Genomic DNA, 18,011 nt, shown 5'->3' with positions numbered 1-18,011 from the left:
ACACACACTCACACAGACACACACTCACACAGACACACCCTCACACAGACACACCCTCACACAAACACACCCTCACACAAACACACCCTCACACATACACACCCTCACACAGACACACTCACACAGACACACACTCACACAGACACACACTCACACGCAATATGTGTTTGACGGTAGTACTTGAAAAGTTTGTGTGTGTTTCTGTGTGTGTGTCTGTGTGCAGATTCTCCATAAGGTGGATGTGGAGGGGGAGAGGCTGGTGAAGCCAGATGACTGTCCCCAGGATGTTTACAACATGATGCTGCAGACCTGGAGCCCTCAGCCTGATGACAGACCAACATTCACCGCCCTCAGAGACTTTCTATTGGAGGTAGACACACATTCAATTCATGGTTCACCAAGTGTCCAGCAGAGGGCACTGTAGCTACGTGAGTGATTGCAAGACCGAAGCTTATTACCTAGTGGTAATAAGGATTGTGCGTGTGTGTGTGTGTGTGTGTGTGTGTGTGTGTGTGTGTGTGTGTGTGTGTGTGTGTGTGTGTGTGTGTGTGTGTGTGTGTGTGTGTGTGTGTGTGTGTGTGTGTGTGTGTGTGTGTGTGTGTGTGTGTGTGTGTGTGTGTGTGTGTGTGTGTGTGTGTGTGTAGACCATGCCTACAGACATGAAAGCGCTGCAGGACTTTGAGGAACCGGACAAACTCCAGATCACCATTAATGACATCATCACCATCATTGAGGGCAGGTCAGTGGGTGTGTGTGGGTGGGAGAGGGAAGAATGATGTTTCTGACAGTCAGATAGCTATGTAGAACAGACATGCTTCTCTGTAATGTGGAAGAGGGAATCATATCAGTGTCTCTGTGTCTCCAGAGCAGAGCTCTATTGGTGGAGAGGTCAGAACAGAAGGACGTTGCGCGTGGGACAGTTTCCTCGCCACGTGGTCACGTCGGTCAGCGGCCTGTCGGCCCAAGACATCAGCAGACCCCTCACACACTCCTTCATTCACACTGGACACGGAGACACTGACCCACACAGGAGCTGGGGGCACGCTGACCGCATAGACAGGTGCACACACACACACACACACATTCCTGGCTGTTACCTGCAAGTACAGTGCCTGACCACTAGAGTGCAGCAGAGCCCTGCCAGTTGTGCTCTTGTTCTTTAGATGTCAGGCCCAATGGAACCAATTGGAAAAGAACCCAAAGAGCAAACTGCATGTCATGTAAGTTTTATAAAGACAATTTGAAGTACTGTGTTTACGCTGCACTACATCCCTGGCCTCTACCCCCCTCAGCTTGTACTTGGGAAACCCCATGGACCCCCCTGATGTTATGGGAATGGATCCTTCCACTGCCCGGCCCACCAAACTACCCAACCGCACCAGGAGTGAGTAGGCTACACACACACACACACACACACACACATACATTTATTCCCTCCTTACAGTGTCTTCTTACCTCATTATTTGTTTATTCATTCGTAAACTCTCTCTGTCTTTCTCTTTCTGTCCATCAGAGCAGCCTCCTCCTCGTCCTCCCCAGCCTGCTGTCTTGATCCAGAGTAAGTCTGTCTCCCACGAGTGTTTATTTAGCTGTCTATGTTGAGCTGACTATGACTCTCTGATGATAATGATGACGTTGTGTGTGTGTGTGTGTGTGTGTGTGTGTGTGTGTGTGTGTGTGTGTGTGTGTGTGTGTGTGTGTGTGTAGAGCCGTTCTATGACTCTGTGTTAGATGATGATGATGAATATGAAGGTGCTTCGTTGGGGCTGAAAAAACTGGGTGTGGCTATGGGCCTTAAACTCCGCCCGTGGGAGGGGCCAGGTGTAAGTTCGGCCAAAAGCGAGGTCTCGCTCATCGACTTCACCGATGACAGCTTTAGCTCAGCCACGTCCTCCCCTCTCACTGAGACATGCCTACCTGACCAGGACACACTCAAGGTACGTACACACACACACACACACACACACACACACTGCGTGGGCAAAATAACAGTCTTCTCTTCTCTTTCTCTCTCCAGGACCTTCCTTCCATCCTAGACTGGCCCCTCCCTCTTCCTGCCTATGACGAGGTTGCCACAGAAGCTGAGGGCCAATTGGCAGACATGGAGGTTCGATCTATCACTGGATTGGCTGAGGGGATTTTAGCTCCGCCCAGCGCCGATGCAGAGGGGAGGGGCTTAACACAGTCAGCTGATCTGTTCCAGGAGCTGCAGAGAGAGGTACGGCACACACACCACAGGTTTCTAATTTGAGTTTGGAGTTTTAACGTACAGTTGAAGTCGGAAGTTTACATACACCTTAGACAAATACATTTAAACTCAGTTTTTCACAATTCTTGACATTTAATCCTAGTAAAAGTTCCCTGTCTGGTCAGTTAGGCTCACCACTTTATTTTAAGAATGTGAAAAGTCAGAATTATAGTAGAGAATTATTTATTTAAGCTTTTATTTCTTTCATCACATTCCCAGTGGGTCAGAAGTTTACATACACTCAATTAGTATTTGGTAGCATTGCCTTTAAATTGTTTAACTTGGGTCAAGCGTTTCGGGTAGCCTTCCACAAGCTTCCCACAATAAGTTGGGTGAATTTTGTCCCATTCCTCCTGACAGAGCTGGTGTAACTGAGTCAGGTTTGTAGGCCTCCTTGTTCACGCTTTTTCAGTTCTGTCCACAAATCTTCTATAGGATTGAGGTCAGGGCTTTGTGATGGCCACTCCTATACCTTGACTTTTTTGTCCTTAAGTCATTTTGCCACAACTTATGCTTGGGGTCATTGTCCATTTGGAAGACCCATTTGCGACAAAGCTTTAACTTGCTGACTGATGTCTTGAGATGTTGCTTCAATATATCCACATAATTTTCCTACCTCATGATGCCATCTATTTTGTGAAGTGCACCAGTCCCTCCTGCAGCAATGCACCCCCACAACACCCCCACAACATGATGCTGCTTGCGGCTTGCAAGACTCCCCCTTTTTCCTCCAAACATAACGATGGTCATTATGGCCAAACAGTTCTATTTTTGTTTCATCAGACCAGAGGACATTTCTCCAAAAAGTACGATCTTTGTCCCCATGTGCAGTTGCAAACTGTAGTCTGGCTTTTTTATGGCGGTTTTTGAGCAGTGGCTTCCTCCTTGCTGAGCGGTCTTTCAGGTTGTGTCGATATAGGACTCGTTTTACTGTGGATATGGATACTTGTGTATCTGTTTCCTCCAGCATCTTCACAAGGTCCTTTGCTGTTATTCTGGGATTGATTTGCACTTTTCACACCAAAGTACATCCATCTCTTGGAGACAGAACAAGTCTCCTTCCTGAGCGGTATGACGGCTGCATGGTCCCATGGTGTTTATAATGTGTACTATTGTTTGTACAGATGAACTTGGTACCTTCAGGCATTTAGAAATTGCTCCCAAGGATGAACCAGACTTGTGGAGGTCTATAATTTTTTTTCTGAGGTCTTGGTTGATTTCTTTTGATTTTCCCATGATGTCAAGCAAAGAGGCACTGAGTTTGAAGGTAGGCCTTGAAATACATCCACAGGTACACCTCTAATTGACTCAAATTATGTCAATTAGCCTATCAGAAGCTTCTAAAGCCATGACATCCTTTTCTGGAATTTTCCAAGCTGTTTAAAGGCACAGTCAACTTAGTGTATGTAAAGTTCTGACCCACTGGAATTGTGATACTGTGAAATATATGTGAAATAAACTGTCTGTAAACAATTGTTGGAAAAATGACTTGTGTCATGCTCAAAGTAGATGTCCTAACCGACTTGCCTAAACTATAGTTTGTTAACAAGACATTTGTGGAGTGGTTGAAAAACGAGTTTTAAAGAGTTCAACATAAGTGTATGTAAACTTCCGACTTCAACTGTAGATTTTTTTCTCTTCCTGCTGACCTGCAGGTGATGGTGAAACTGCGTGTTCCCATGACAGCCGGCCGTTCCCTCCCCTCCTCCCCCCTCCCCCTCTCCCTGGCCCCCCCGGCCCCTCACAGACAGATCTACCTTCCTCCCCCCTCCTCCTCTTCTTCCTATGAGGACAGACCCATGCTACCTCCACGCTCCCCCATCCCACCCCTCCGCTCCTCCAAATGCATTTCCCTAGGTGAGAGGGATGACACGCCCCCTCAGATCCCTCCCAGAGACCACGCCTTCTCTCAACCCTCCTCACGCTCCGCCTCCCCCCTTCCTTTAGTTCCTCCCCTCTCTGTCTCCCCTCTCTCCTCCTCCCCCCTTTGTCTCCCACCCCCTCCCCTCTCCGTCTCCCCTCGTCAGAGGACAGGGCTGTATGGTGTTGTTGGTCCTCTCGGCTCTCTAGTCTCCTCCCCCTCTTCCTCTCCTCCCTCCTCCATCTATTCCTCCAGGCTCACTGCTGCCCCTCCTCCCAGCGCTTCATTGGATCCCCTTATTGACAGCTCTCAGAGTTCTGAACGCCCCGCCTACCTGGAGAGATATGGAGCTGCCAAAATGGCCACTGTCCGACCCATGATGAAACAGCAACCAGGTGGGGGTGGGGCAAGGCCTAACACCTCTTTCAACAACAACAACCACAGGACTCAACCTTTAACTACAGCTCCCAGCAGGCAACGGGAGAACAGCCTCATTCAGGTTAGAGATGTTCAGAACAAGCAGTGTAGAATGTGGCTGCATTCAAGTGCTCTTTGTGTTTATAACTACAGCTCCCAGCAGGCAACGGGAGAACAGCCTCATTCAGGTTAGAGATGTTCAGAACAAGCAGTGTAGAATGTGGCTGCATTCAAGTGCTCTTTGTGTTTATAACTACAGCTCCCAGCAGGCAACGGGAGAACAGCCTCATTCAGGTTAGAGATGTTCAGAACAAGCAGTGTAGAATGTGGCTGCATTCAAGTGCTCTTTGTGTTTATAACTACAGCTCCCAGCAGGCAACGGGAGAACAGCCTCATTCAGGTTAGAGATGTTCAGAACAAGCAGTGTAGAATGTGGCTGCATTCAAGTGCTCTTTGTGTTTATAACTACAGCTCCCAGCAGGCAACGGGAGAACAGCCTCATTCAGGTTAGAGATGTTCAGAACAAGCAGTGTAGAATGTGGCTGCATTCAAGTGCTCTTTGTGTTTATAACTACAGCTCCCAGCAGGCAACGGGAGAACAGCCTCATTCAGGTTAGAGATGTTCAGAACAAGCAGTGTAGAATGTGGCTGCATTCAAGTGCTCTTTGTGTTTATAACTACAGCTCCCAGCAGGCAACGGGAGAACAGCCTCATTCAGGTTAGAGATGTTCAGAACAAGCAGTGTAGAATGTGGCTGCATTCAAGTGCTCTTTGTGTTTATAACTACAGCTCCCAGCAGGCAACGGGAGAACAGCCTCATTCAGGTTAGAGATGTTCAGAACAAGCAGTGTAGAATGTGGCTGCATTCAAGTGCTCTTTGTGTTTATAACTACAGCTCCCAGCAGGCAACGGGAGAACAGCCTCATTCAGGTTAGAGATGTTCAGAACAAGCAGTGTAGAATGTGGCTGCATTCAAGTGCTCTTTGTGTTTATAACTACAGCTCCCAGCAGGCAACGGGAGAACAGCCTCATTCAGGTTAGAGATGTTCAGAACAAGCAGTGTAGAATGTGGCTGCATTCAAGTGCTCTTTGTGTTTATAACTACAGCTCCCAGCAGGCAACGGGAGAACAGCCTCATTCAGGTTAGAGATGTTCAGAACAAGCAGTGTAGAATGTGGCTGCATTCAAGTGCTCTTTGTGTTTATAACTACAGCTCCCAGCAGGCAACGGGAGAACAGCCTCATTCAGGTTAGAGATGTTCAGAACAAGCAGTGTAGAATGTGGCTGCATTCAAGTGCTCTTTGTGTTTATAACTACAGCTCCCAGCAGGCAACGGGAGAACAGCCTCATTCAGGTTAGAGATGTTCAGAACAAGCAGTGTAGAATGTGGCTGCATTCAAGTGCTCTTTGTGTTTATAACTACAGCTCCCAGCAGGCAACGGGAGAACAGCCTCATTCAGGTTAGAGATGTTCAGAACAAGCAGTGTAGAATGTGGCTGCATTCAAGTGCTCTTTGTGTTTATAACTACAGCTCCCAGCAGGCAACGGGAGAACAGCCTCATTCAGGTTAGAGATGTTCAGAACAAGCAGTGTAGAATGTGGCTGCATTCAAGTGCTCTTTGTGTTTATAACTACAGCTCCCAGCAGGCAACGGGAGAACAGCCTCATTCAGGTTAGAGATGTTCAGAACAAGCAGTGTAGAATGTGGCTGCATTCAAGTGCTCTTTGTGTTTATAACTACAGCTCCCAGCAGGCAACGGGAGAACAGCCTCATTCAGGTTAGAGATGTTCAGAACAAGCAGTGTAGAATGTGGCTGCATTCAAGTGCTCTTTGTGTTTATAACTACAGCTCCCAGCAGGCAACGGGAGAACAGCCTCATTCAGGTTAGAGATGTTCAGAACAAGCAGTGTAGAATGTGGCTGCATTCAAGTGCTCTTTGTGTTTATAACTACAGCTCCCAGCAGGCAACGGGAGAACAGCCTCATTCAGGTTAGAGATGTTCAGAACAAGCAGTGTAGAATGTGGCTGCATTCAAGTGCTCTTTGTGTTTATAACTACAGCTCCCAGCAGGCAACGGGAGAACAGCCTCATTCAGGTTAGAGATGTTCAGAACAAGCAGTGTAGAATGTGGCTGCATTCAAGTGCTCTTTGTGTTTATAACTACAGCTCCCAGCAGGCAACGGGAGAACAGCCTCATTCAGGTTAGAGATGTTCAGAACAAGCAGTGTAGAATGTGGCTGCATTCAAGTGCTCTTTGTGTTTATAACTACAGCTCCCAGCAGGCAACGGGAGAACAGCCTCATTCAGGTTAGAGATGTTCAGAACAAGCAGTGTAGAATGTGGCTGCATTCAAGTGCTCTTTGTGTTTATAACTACAGCTCCCAGCAGGCAACGGGAGAACAGCCTCATTCAGGTTAGAGATGTTCAGAACAAGCAGTGTAGAATGTGGCTGCATTCAAGTGCTCTTTGTGTTTATAACTACAGCTCCCAGCAGGCAACGGGAGAACAGCCTCATTCAGGTTAGAGATGTTCAGAACAAGCAGTGTAGAATGTGGCTGCATTCAAGTGCTCTTTGTGTTTATAACTACAGCTCCCAGCAGGCAACGGGAGAACAGCCTCATTCAGGTTAGAGATGTTCAGAACAAGCAGTGTAGAATGTGGCTGCATTCAAGTGCTCTTTGTGTTTATAACTACAGCTCCCAGCAGGCAACGGGAGAACAGCCTCATTCAGGTTAGAGATGTTCAGAACAAGCAGTGTAGAATGTGGCTGCATTCAAGTGCTCTTTGTGTTTATAACTACAGCTCCCAGCTGTTTATCCTGTCAGAAATACATTTAAATGCTTTTTGAAGTCGCAAGACTTCGGAACCTAATGAGATCCTACAACTGTGTGTGTGTGTGTGTGTGTGTGTGTGTGTGTGTGTGTGTGTGTGTGTGTGTGTGTGTGTGTGTGTGTGTGTGTGTGTGTGTGTGTGTGTGTGTGTGTGTGTGTGTGTGTGTGTGTGTGTGTGTGTGTGTGTGTGTAGGTGCAGGGGGCAGTGCATGGTGTGACAGCAGAGGAGTGTGAAGTGGCTCTGGAGACTCACAGCTGGAACATCCCTCAGGCAATATGCCAACTAAAGGTACACACATACAGACACACACACACACACACACTCTCTCTCTCTCGCTCTAAGATCTCTCTCTTAGATCTCTCTCTAACATCTCTCTCTCTTGCTCTAACATCTCTCTCTCTCTTAGATCTCTCTCTAAGATCTGTCTCTCTCTCTAAGATCTCTCTCTCTCTTATATCTCTCTCTAAGATCTCTCTCTAAGATCTCTCTCTCTCTCTCTCTAAGATCTCTCTCTTAGATCTCTCTCTAAGATCTCTCTCTCTCTTAGATCTCTCTCTAACATCTCTCTCTCTCTCTCTCTAAGATCTCTCTCTAAGATCTCTCTCTAACATCTCTCTCTAAGATCTATCTCTAACATCTCTCTCTCTCTCTCTTAGATCTCTCTCTAAGATCTCTCTCTCTCTAAGATCTCTCTCTTAGATCTCTCTCTAACATCTCTCTCTCTCGCTCTAAGATCTCTCTCTCTTAGATCTCTCTCTCTCTTAGATCTCTCTCTAACATCTCTCTCTCTCTTAGATCTCTCTCTCTCTAACATCTCTCTCTCTCTTAGATCTCTCTCTCTCTAACATCTCTCTCTCTCTTAGATCTCTCTCTAACATCTCTCTCTCTTAGATCTCTCTCTCTCTCTAACATCTCTCTCTCTCTTAGATCTCTCTAACATCTCTCTCTCTCTCTAAGATCTCTCTTAGATCTCTCTCTTAGATCTCTCTCTCTCTTAGATCTCTCTCTCTCTCTCTCTAAGATCTCTCTCTCTCTAAGATCTCTCTCTCTCTAAGATCTCTCTCTCTCTCTTAGATCTCTCTCTAAGATCTCTCTCTCTCTCTTAGATCTCTCGCTAACATCTCTCTCTCTCTCTAAGATCTCTCTCTAAGATCTCTGTCTTAGATCTCTCTCTAAGATCTCTCTCTCTCTTAGATCTCTTTCTAAGATCTCTCTCTCTCTCTTAGATCTCTCTCTAACATCTCTCTCTCTCTCTCTTAGATCTCTCTCTCTCTCTCTCTCTCTAAGATCTCTCTCTAAGATCTCTCTCTAAGATCTCTCTCTCTCTAACATCTCTCTCTCTTAGATCTCTCTCTAAGATCTCTCTCTCTCTCTCTTAGATCTCTCTAACATCTCTCTCTCTCTCTAAGATCTCTCTCTAAGATCTCTCTTAGATCTCTCTCTTAGATCTCTCTCTCTCTCTCTCTCTCTTAGATCTCTCTCTCTCTAAGATCTCTCTCTCTCTCTAAGATCTCTCTCTCTCTCTAAGATCTCTCTCTAAGATCTCTGTCTTAGATCTCTCTCTAAGATCTCTCTCTCTCTTAGATCTCTCTCTAACATCTCTCTCTCTAAGATCTCTCTCTCTCTTAGATCTCTCTCTCTCTCTCTTAGATCTCTCTCTCTAAGATCTCTCTCTCTCTCTAAGATCTCTCTCTAAGATCTCTCTCTAAGATCTCTCTCTAAGATCTCTCTCTCTAACATCTTTCTCTCTGTAACATCTCTTTCTCTAACATCTTTCTCTCTAACATATCTCTCTCTCTAACATCTTTCTCTCTAACATATCTCTCTCTCTAACATCTTTCTCTCTAACATCTCTCTCTCTAACATCTTTCTCTCTAACATCTTTCTCTCTAACATCTCTCTCTCTCTAACATCTCTCTCTCTCTCTCTGTTATAGGTTGAACAGTTGTTTCGCCTGGGTTTGCGTTCTAGATCAGAGTGCCAGGAGGTTCTAGAGCGTTGCCAGTGGAACCTAGAACAGGCAAGCATCCTGCTTCTGGACTCTTATGGGAAAGTAGGCTGAGACAGACTCCAGGACTACTGACCTATAACCCCACAGATCTAAACCTACAGACCAGAAACTGCATACATTTCCCTGTAAATACATACATTTAAACCTACATACCGGAAACTACAGACATTTCCCTGTAATTACAGACATTTACCCTACAGACCTAAACCTACAGACAGGAAACTACAGGCATTTCCTTATAATTACAGACCTCGAACCTACAACCTGGAAACTACAGACATGTCCCTGTAATTACAGACATTTAACCCTACAGACCTAAACCTACAGACAAGAAACGACAGACATTTTCCTATAATTACAGACTTTTAACCACAGACCCAAACATACAGACCGGAAACTACAGACATCTCCCAATAATTACAGACCTTTAACCACAGACCTAAACCTACAGACCGGAAACTACAGTCATTTCCCTATAATTACAGACCTAAACCTACAGACAGGAAACTACAGACGTTTTCCTATAATTACAGACCATTAACCACCGATCTAAACCTACAGACCAGCCCACCTGTGTACTAGAGAACTGGGCGGGCCATAGAAATATACTTAATAGATGGCTGAGTCCTACGAAGGGAAACACTGGACAAGCACACAACTGCATGCTCAGTAGTTACGTTATTATATAGTTATATTATTTAGTTATATATATATATATATATATATATATATATATATTTGATTAATATCATTGTTAGTATTATACAGTCGCTCACAGGGTCAAATATGAAGTCTGAATATTTATTGTTTGGATGTCTAGGGATTATTTATGTTGCTGAAATGACTTCAGCGCTCAGAGTTAGTGTGTGTGTGTGCGTGTGCGTGTGCGTGTGTGTGTGTGTGTGTGTGTGTGTGTGTGTGTGTGTGTGTGTGTAAATACCTGCTGTAAATGCTGTTGATTGTACTGGTGGTGATCTGCTGGGATCAGGGATATAAACCACATTCTGCTGTACCTGTAGCACTTTTCATGACTTCAACACTGAGTCCACATGTAGTGTCCTGCACGGATATAACGTGTCATTGGAAAGCATGATGATGTTGTGTTGTAGATAATGTACTATTGTGATGTTAATATTACATGGAATACAAGTATATATGTGTTGATAAGTCCTGTAAACAGTATAGTGTTTAATGGTGTGTGACAGACAGAAGATGATAAGAATAATGATAATCATGAAGATGCTGTGTGTGTGTGTGTGTGTGTGTGTGTGTGTGGGTGTGGGTGCACGCACACGCATGCTCGTGTGTGTGAGTGTGTGCATGTGAAAGAGTGTGTGTGAGTGTGTGCATGTGAAAGAGTGTGTGTGTGAATAGTGATTATAATTACACGCAATCATACACCATATTACAGACCTATCCACAGGGAGGTACAGATACTGCAAGGTGTGTGTGTGTGTGTGTGTGTGTGTGTGTGTGTGTGTGTGTGTGTGTGTGTGTGTGTGTGTGTGTGTGTGTGTGTGTGTGTGTGTGTGTGTGTGTGTGTGTGTGTGTGTGTGTGTGTGCTGGCTCTAGCTGGTAGTGCTATAAACTGATGGTAGTAATATTGACTGGAGGACAGAAGATCTGTAATACAACATGTCTGATATTTTGTAATAAACTGATTTTTGGATCAACTCTGTATTATATTCTGGTTTCCTGCTTGTTTCCTACAGGACAACACACAGAATAACAAACAATCAACAAGATAATAGAGAAAGGGGGATGATGAGAGAGATAGAGAGAACAAAGAAAAGGGTAAGAGAGAGAAAGAAGGAAAGAGAAAAAGGAGAAAGTGACATCCTTGAACTGGACAGAAATCGATGGGATCAAGTGGAGGGGAAAAATGTCTTCCCTGAGGAAGGGAAGGAGAGAGGTTAGAGAAGAGGGGGGGAAGGGAAGCTGTGACAGAAGAGAGGAAGAGGAGATGTCAGGGAGGAGGGAAGAAGGGGGAGAGGGAGGAAGAGGAGGACTAGAAGTGAGGAGTGGAAGAGGGAGGAAGAGGAGGACTAGAAGTGAGGAGTGGAGGAGGGAAGAAGGAGGAGAGGGAGGAAGAGGAGGACTAGAAGTGAGGAGTGGAGGAGGGAAGAAGGGGGAGAGGGAGGAAGAGGAGGACTAGAAGTGAGGAGTGGAGGAGGGAAGAGGGAGGAAGAGGAGGACTAGAAGTGAGGAGTGGAGGAGGGAAGAAGGGGGAGAGAGGGAGGAAGGCATAATGGGGCTGGGTTTACCTCTACAGTTCTTGAAACCATCACATACACCACCCGCATACAGACACCACACACACACCACCCACACACACAAAATGAGCGATGAGTAGCAGGTAAGATAGAAATGGTGAAGTAGTAATCGTTCTTAGTATATCTACTGCTGTAAGTATCATTCTTAGTATATACACTGCTCTAAGTATCATTCTTAGTATATATACTGCTGTACATATCATTCATAGTATATATACTGCTGTACGTATCATTCTTAGTATATATACTGCTGTACGTATCATTCTTAGTATATATACTGCTGTACATCTCATTCTTAGTATATATATACTGCTGTACATATCATTCTTAGTATATATATACTGCTGTACATCTCATTCTTAGTATATACACTGCTGAACATATCATTCTTAGTATATATATACTGCTGTACATATCATTCTTAGTATATACACTGCTGAACATATCATTCTTAGTATATATATACTGCTGTACATATCATTCTTAGTATATATATACTGCTGTACATATCATTCTTAGTATATATATACTGCTGTACATATCATTCTTAGTATATACACTGCTGAACATATCATTCTTAGTATATATACTGCTGAACATATCATTCTTAGTATATATACTGCTGAACATATCATTCTTAGTATATATACTGCTGCACATATCATTCTTAGTATATATACTGCTGTACATATCATTCTTAGTATATATATACTGCTGTACATATCATTCTTAGTATATATACTGCTGAACATATCATTCTTAGTATATATACTGCTGAACATATCATTCTTAGTATATATACTGCTGAACATATCATTCTTAGTATATATACTGCTGAACATATCATTCTTAGTATATATACTACTGAACATATCATTCTTAGTATATATACTGCTGAACATATCATTCTTAGTATATATACTGCTGTACATATCATTCTTAGTATATATACTGCTGTACATATCATTCTTAGTATATATACTGCTGAACATATAATTCTTAGTATATATACTGCTGTACATATCATTCTTAGTATATATACTGCTGAACATATCATTCTTAGTATATATACTGCTGTACATATCATTCTTAGTATATATACTGCTGAACATATCATTCTTAGTATATATACTGCTGTACATCTCATTCTTAGTATATATATACTGCTGTACATATCATTCTTAGTATATATACTGCTGTACATCTCATTCTTAGTATATATATACTGCTGTACATATCATTCTTAGTATATATATACTACTGTACATATCATTCTTAGTATATATACTGCTGTACATCTCATTCTTAGTATATATATACTGCTGTACATATCATTTTTAGTATATATATACTGCTGTACATATCATTCCTAGTATATATACTGCTGAACATATCATTCTTAGTATATATACTGCTGAACATATCATTCTTAGTATATATACTGCTGAACATATCATTCTTAGTATATATACTGCTGGACATATCATTCTTAGTATATATACTGCTGAACATATCATTCTTAGTATATATACTGCTGAACATATCATTCTTAGTATATATACTGCTGTACATATCATTCTTAGTATATATACTGCTGAACATATCATTCTCAGTATATATACTGCTGAACATATCATTCTTAGTATATATACTGCTGAACATATCATTCTCAGTATATATACTGCTGTACATATCATTCTTAGTATATATACTGCTGAACATCCCATTCTTAGTATATATATACTGCTGTACATATCATTCTTAGTATATATACTGCTGTACATATCATTCTTAGTATATATATACTGCTGTACATATCATTCTTAGTATATATACTGCTGAACATATCATTCTTAGTATATATACTGCTGAACATATCATTCTTAGTATATATACTGCTGAACATATCATTCTTAGTATATATACTGCTGAACATATCATTCTTAGTATATATACTACTGAACATATCATTCTTAGTATATATACTGCTGAACATATCATTCTTAGTATATATACTGCTGTACATATCATTCTTAGTATATATACTGCTGTACATATCATTCTTAGTATATATACTGCTGAACATATAATTCTTAGTATATACTGCTGTACATATCATTCTTAGTATATATACTGCTGAACATATCATTCTTAGTATATATACTGCTGTACATCTCATTCTTAGTATATATATACTGCTGTACATATCATTCTTAGTATATATACTGCTGTACATCTCATTCTTAGTATATATATACTGCTGTACATATCATTCTTAGTATATATATACTACTGTACATATCATTCTTAGTATATATACTGCTGTACATCTCATTCTTAGTATATATATACTGCTGTACATATCATTTTTAGTATATATATACTGCTGTACATATCATTCCTAGTATATATACTGCTGAACATATCATTCTTAGTATATATACTGCTGAACATATCATTCTTAGTATATATACTGCTGAACATATCATTCTTAGTATATATACTGCTGGACATATCATTCTTAGTATATATACTGCTGAACATATCATTCTTAGTATATATACTGCTGAACATATCATTCTTAGTATATATACTGCTGTACATATCATTCTTAGTATATATACTGCTGAACATATCATTCTCAGTATATATACTGCTGAACATATCATTCTTAGTATATATACTGCTGAACATATCATTCTCAGTATATATACTGCTGTACATATCATTCTTAGTATATATACTGCTGAACATCTCATTCTTAGTATATATATACTGCTGTACATATCATTCTTAGTATATATACTGCTGTACATATCATTCTTAGTATATATATACTGCTGTACATATCATTCTTAGTATATATACTGCTGAACATATCATTCTTAGTATATATACTGCTGAACATATCATTCTTAGTATATATACTGCTGAACATATCATTCTTAGTATATATACTGCTGAACATATCATTCTTAGTATATATACTACTGAACATATCATTCTTAGTATATATACTGCTGAACATATCATTCTTAGTATATATACTGCTGTACATATCATTCTTAGTATATATACTGCTGTACATATCATTCTTAGTATATATACTGCTGAACATATAATTCTTAGTATATATACTGCTGTACATATCATTCTTAGTATATATACTGCTGAACATATCATTCTTAGTATATATACTGCTGTACATATCATTCTTAGTATATATACTGCTGAACATATCATTCTTAGTATATATACTGCTGTACATCTCATTCTTAGTATATATATACTGCTGTACATATCATTCTTAGTATATATACTGCTGTACATCTCATTCTTAGTATATATATACTGCTGTACATATCATTCTTAGTATATATATACTACTGTACATATCATTCTTAGTATATATACTGCTGTACATCTCATTCTTAGTATATATATACTGCTGTACATATCATTTTTAGTATATATATACTGCTGTACATATCATTCCTAGTATATATACTGCTGAACATATCATTCTTAGTATATATACTGCTGAACATATCATTCTTAGTATATATACTGCTGAACATATCATTCTTAGTATATACAGTGCCTTGCGAAAGTATTCGGCCCCCTTGAACTTTGCGACCTTTTGCCACATTTCAGGCTTCAAACATAAAGATATAAAACTGTATTTTTTTGTGAAGAATCAACAACAAGTGGGACACAATCATGAAGTGGAACGACATTTATTGGCTATTTCAAACTTTTTTAACAAATCAAAAACTGAAAAATTGGGCGTGCAAAATTATTATATTTTTAATGAATTTAATTGAATTTAATTGCAAATTATGGTGGAAAATAAGTATTTGGTCACCTACAAACAAGCAAGTATAAAAGACACCTGTCCACAACCTCAAACAGTCACACTCCGAACTCCACTATGGCCAAGACCAAAGAGCTGTCAAAGGACACCAGAAACAAAATTGTAGACCTGCACCAGGCTGGGAAGACTGAATCTGCAATAGGTAAGCAGCTTGGTTTGAAGAAATCAACTGTGGGAGCAATTATTAGGAAATGGAAGACATACAAGACCACTGATAATCTCCCTCGATCTGGGGCTCCACGCAAGATCTCACCCCGTGGGGTCAAAATGATCACAACAACGGTGAGCAAAAATCCCAGAACCACACGGGGAGACCTAGTGAATGACCTGCAGAGAGCTGGGACCAAAGTAACAAAGCCTACCATCAGTAACACACTACGCCACCAGGGACTCAAATCCTGCTTAAGCCAGTACATGTCCAGGCCCGTCTGAAGTTTGCTAGAGAGCATTTGGATGATCCAGAAGAAGATTGGGAGAATATCATATGGTCAGATGAAACCAAAATATAACTTTTTGGTAAAAACTCAACTCGTCGTGTTTGGAGGACAAAGAATGCTGAGTTGCATCCAAAGAACACCATACCTACTGTGAAGCATGGGAGTGGAAACATCATGCTTTGGGACTGTTTTTCTGCAAAGGGACCAGGACGACTGATCCGTGTAAAGGAAAGAATGAATGGGGCCATGTATCGTGAGATTTTGAGTGAAAACCTCCTTCCATCAGCAAGGGCATTGAAGATGAAACGTGGCTGGGTCTTTCAGCATGACAATGATCCCAAACACACCGCCCGGGCAACGAAGGAGTGGCTTCGTAAGAAGCATTTCATGGTCCTGGAGTGGCCTAGCCAGTCTCCAGATCTCAACCCCATAGAAAATCTTTGGAGGGACTTGAAAGTCCGTGTTGCCCAGCAACAGCCCCAAAACATCACTGCTCTAGAGGAGATCTGCATGGAGGAATGGGCCAAAATACCAGCAACAGTGTGTGAAAACCTTGTGAAGACTTACAGAAAACGTTTGACCTCTGTCATTGCCAACAAAGGGTATATAACAAAGTATTGAGATAAACTTTTGTTATTGACCAAATACTTATTTTCCACCATAATTTGCAAATAAATGTATCAAAAATCCGACAATGTGATTTTCTGGATTTTTTTCCCTCATTTTGTCTGTCATAGTTGAAGTGTACATATGATGAAAATTACAGGCCTCTCTCATCTTTTTAAGTGGGAGAACTTGCACAACTGGTGGCTGACTAAATACTTTTTTGCCCCACTATCATTCTTAGTATATATACTGCTGTGTGTGTAAACTCATCCTGTGTATATACGTCTATATTGCATTTGGATTAATGTTACTATTTGGGTTGTTAATTGGATTTCTTGTAAAAAAATAATAATAATAATACCTTGATAGTTTGTGTACTTGTTTGACATTTGACTCTATTGTTAGGAGCTAGTAACATAAGTATTTCGCTGCACCTGCTATATTATCTGCTAAACTGTTTACGCGACCAATAAACAGATTTTATTTGTTACGTTTCCCAGCAAGAAAACTAAAAATTGTTGCTCAAACAGGAGGAACTAACAAAGCATCACTGACAACAACCAAAACAAAACAGGTGGGGGTTTTAGGTGGGGTTCTGAAAGACACTTATGGGGAGTCCACTGAAAGTTGACCAACAACAACTGGGTCCTAAAAGACACCCACCCTGAGCAACTGGGTCCTAAAAGACACCCACCCTGAGCAACTGGGTCCTAAAAGACGCCCATCCGGAGCAACTGGGTCCTAAAAGACACCCACCCTGAGCAACTGGGTCCTAAAAGACGCCCATCCGGAGCAACTGGGTCCTAAAAGACACCCACCCTGACGCCCACTAAACTTAAAGACGGGAAGCAAAACAGGGAAGATCAAATAAAGGATTGTTTTTCTAGAAATCAAGTAGGGAGCGCCAACTGAAGGTGTTAAGACCACTGGAGCACAAATGTATCATGGCCATTTTAGGGATGTGGCAATCCGTTCAGAGTACAACATCCACCTTCTCTCTATTGAAAGGCTGTACAAGTCATCTGTTCCGACCAAGATAAAACTCTGTGTGCAGGATGGCCTGACTAGAATCGGAGTGCTTCCAGATCTATCTCTTACTTTCCTTGTGCTCAAGCTCTAATTTCTGTCGTTACTATTTTGCCTTTAGTTCTACCAATCGCAGTTGCACGTCAATGGGATGTTCTCAACCACCCATGGGAACTTTTCAACATCCTTCCTCTCCGGGAGGATTTCCTCCTCCACCAAAGCAGTGTAAACTAAATATTTTACAATATTTTATATTACTGCTTTCAAATCAACATGTGCAACTTTGATATCATATATGATTTGCCTTCGTACATTTATATAACATGTCCCATGTAGGGGTTTTCCACAAATGCTTCCAACTTAAAGTCCATGTTTTTTCTGTTAGCTTGTGTGTTTTGCAACCTTCAAAATGCTTCCACCAATCT

At 41.3% G+C, this 18,011-nt stretch overlaps 1 protein-coding gene across 2 annotated transcripts in view; it reads left to right on the top strand.

Annotated features, from left to right (window-relative positions):
- LOC139366955 (activated CDC42 kinase 1-like) overlaps nucleotides 1–10,086 on the top strand; it is a 28,764-nt gene extending 18,678 nt beyond the window's left edge. For both annotated transcript variants that reach the window (XM_071104752.1, XM_071104750.1), the window contains exons 10-19: nucleotides 224–370; nucleotides 645–739; nucleotides 866–1,060; nucleotides 1,293–1,384; nucleotides 1,514–1,558; nucleotides 1,708–1,937; nucleotides 2,018–2,218; nucleotides 3,904–4,608; nucleotides 7,552–7,647; nucleotides 9,296–10,086. In XM_071104752.1, coding sequence (XP_070960853.1) covers nucleotides 224–370; nucleotides 645–739; nucleotides 866–1,060; nucleotides 1,293–1,384; nucleotides 1,514–1,558; nucleotides 1,708–1,937; nucleotides 2,018–2,218; nucleotides 3,904–4,608; nucleotides 7,552–7,647; nucleotides 9,296–9,421 — 1,932 coding nt within the window. In that variant the 3' untranslated portion in view covers nucleotides 9,422–10,086. The remainder of the gene's footprint in view (nucleotides 1–223; nucleotides 371–644; nucleotides 740–865; nucleotides 1,061–1,292; nucleotides 1,385–1,513; nucleotides 1,559–1,707; nucleotides 1,938–2,017; nucleotides 2,219–3,903; nucleotides 4,609–7,551; nucleotides 7,648–9,295) is intronic.
- The last annotated feature ends 7,925 nt before the right edge of the window (nucleotides 10,087–18,011 follow it).

The sequence above is a fragment of the Oncorhynchus clarkii genome, chromosome 15 (assembly GCF_045791955.1).
Source record: "Oncorhynchus clarkii lewisi isolate Uvic-CL-2024 chromosome 15, UVic_Ocla_1.0, whole genome shotgun sequence".
Taxonomy (NCBI): domain Eukaryota; kingdom Metazoa; phylum Chordata; class Actinopteri; order Salmoniformes; family Salmonidae; genus Oncorhynchus; species Oncorhynchus clarkii.
This window is presented reverse-complemented; position numbering and strand designations above follow the sequence as displayed.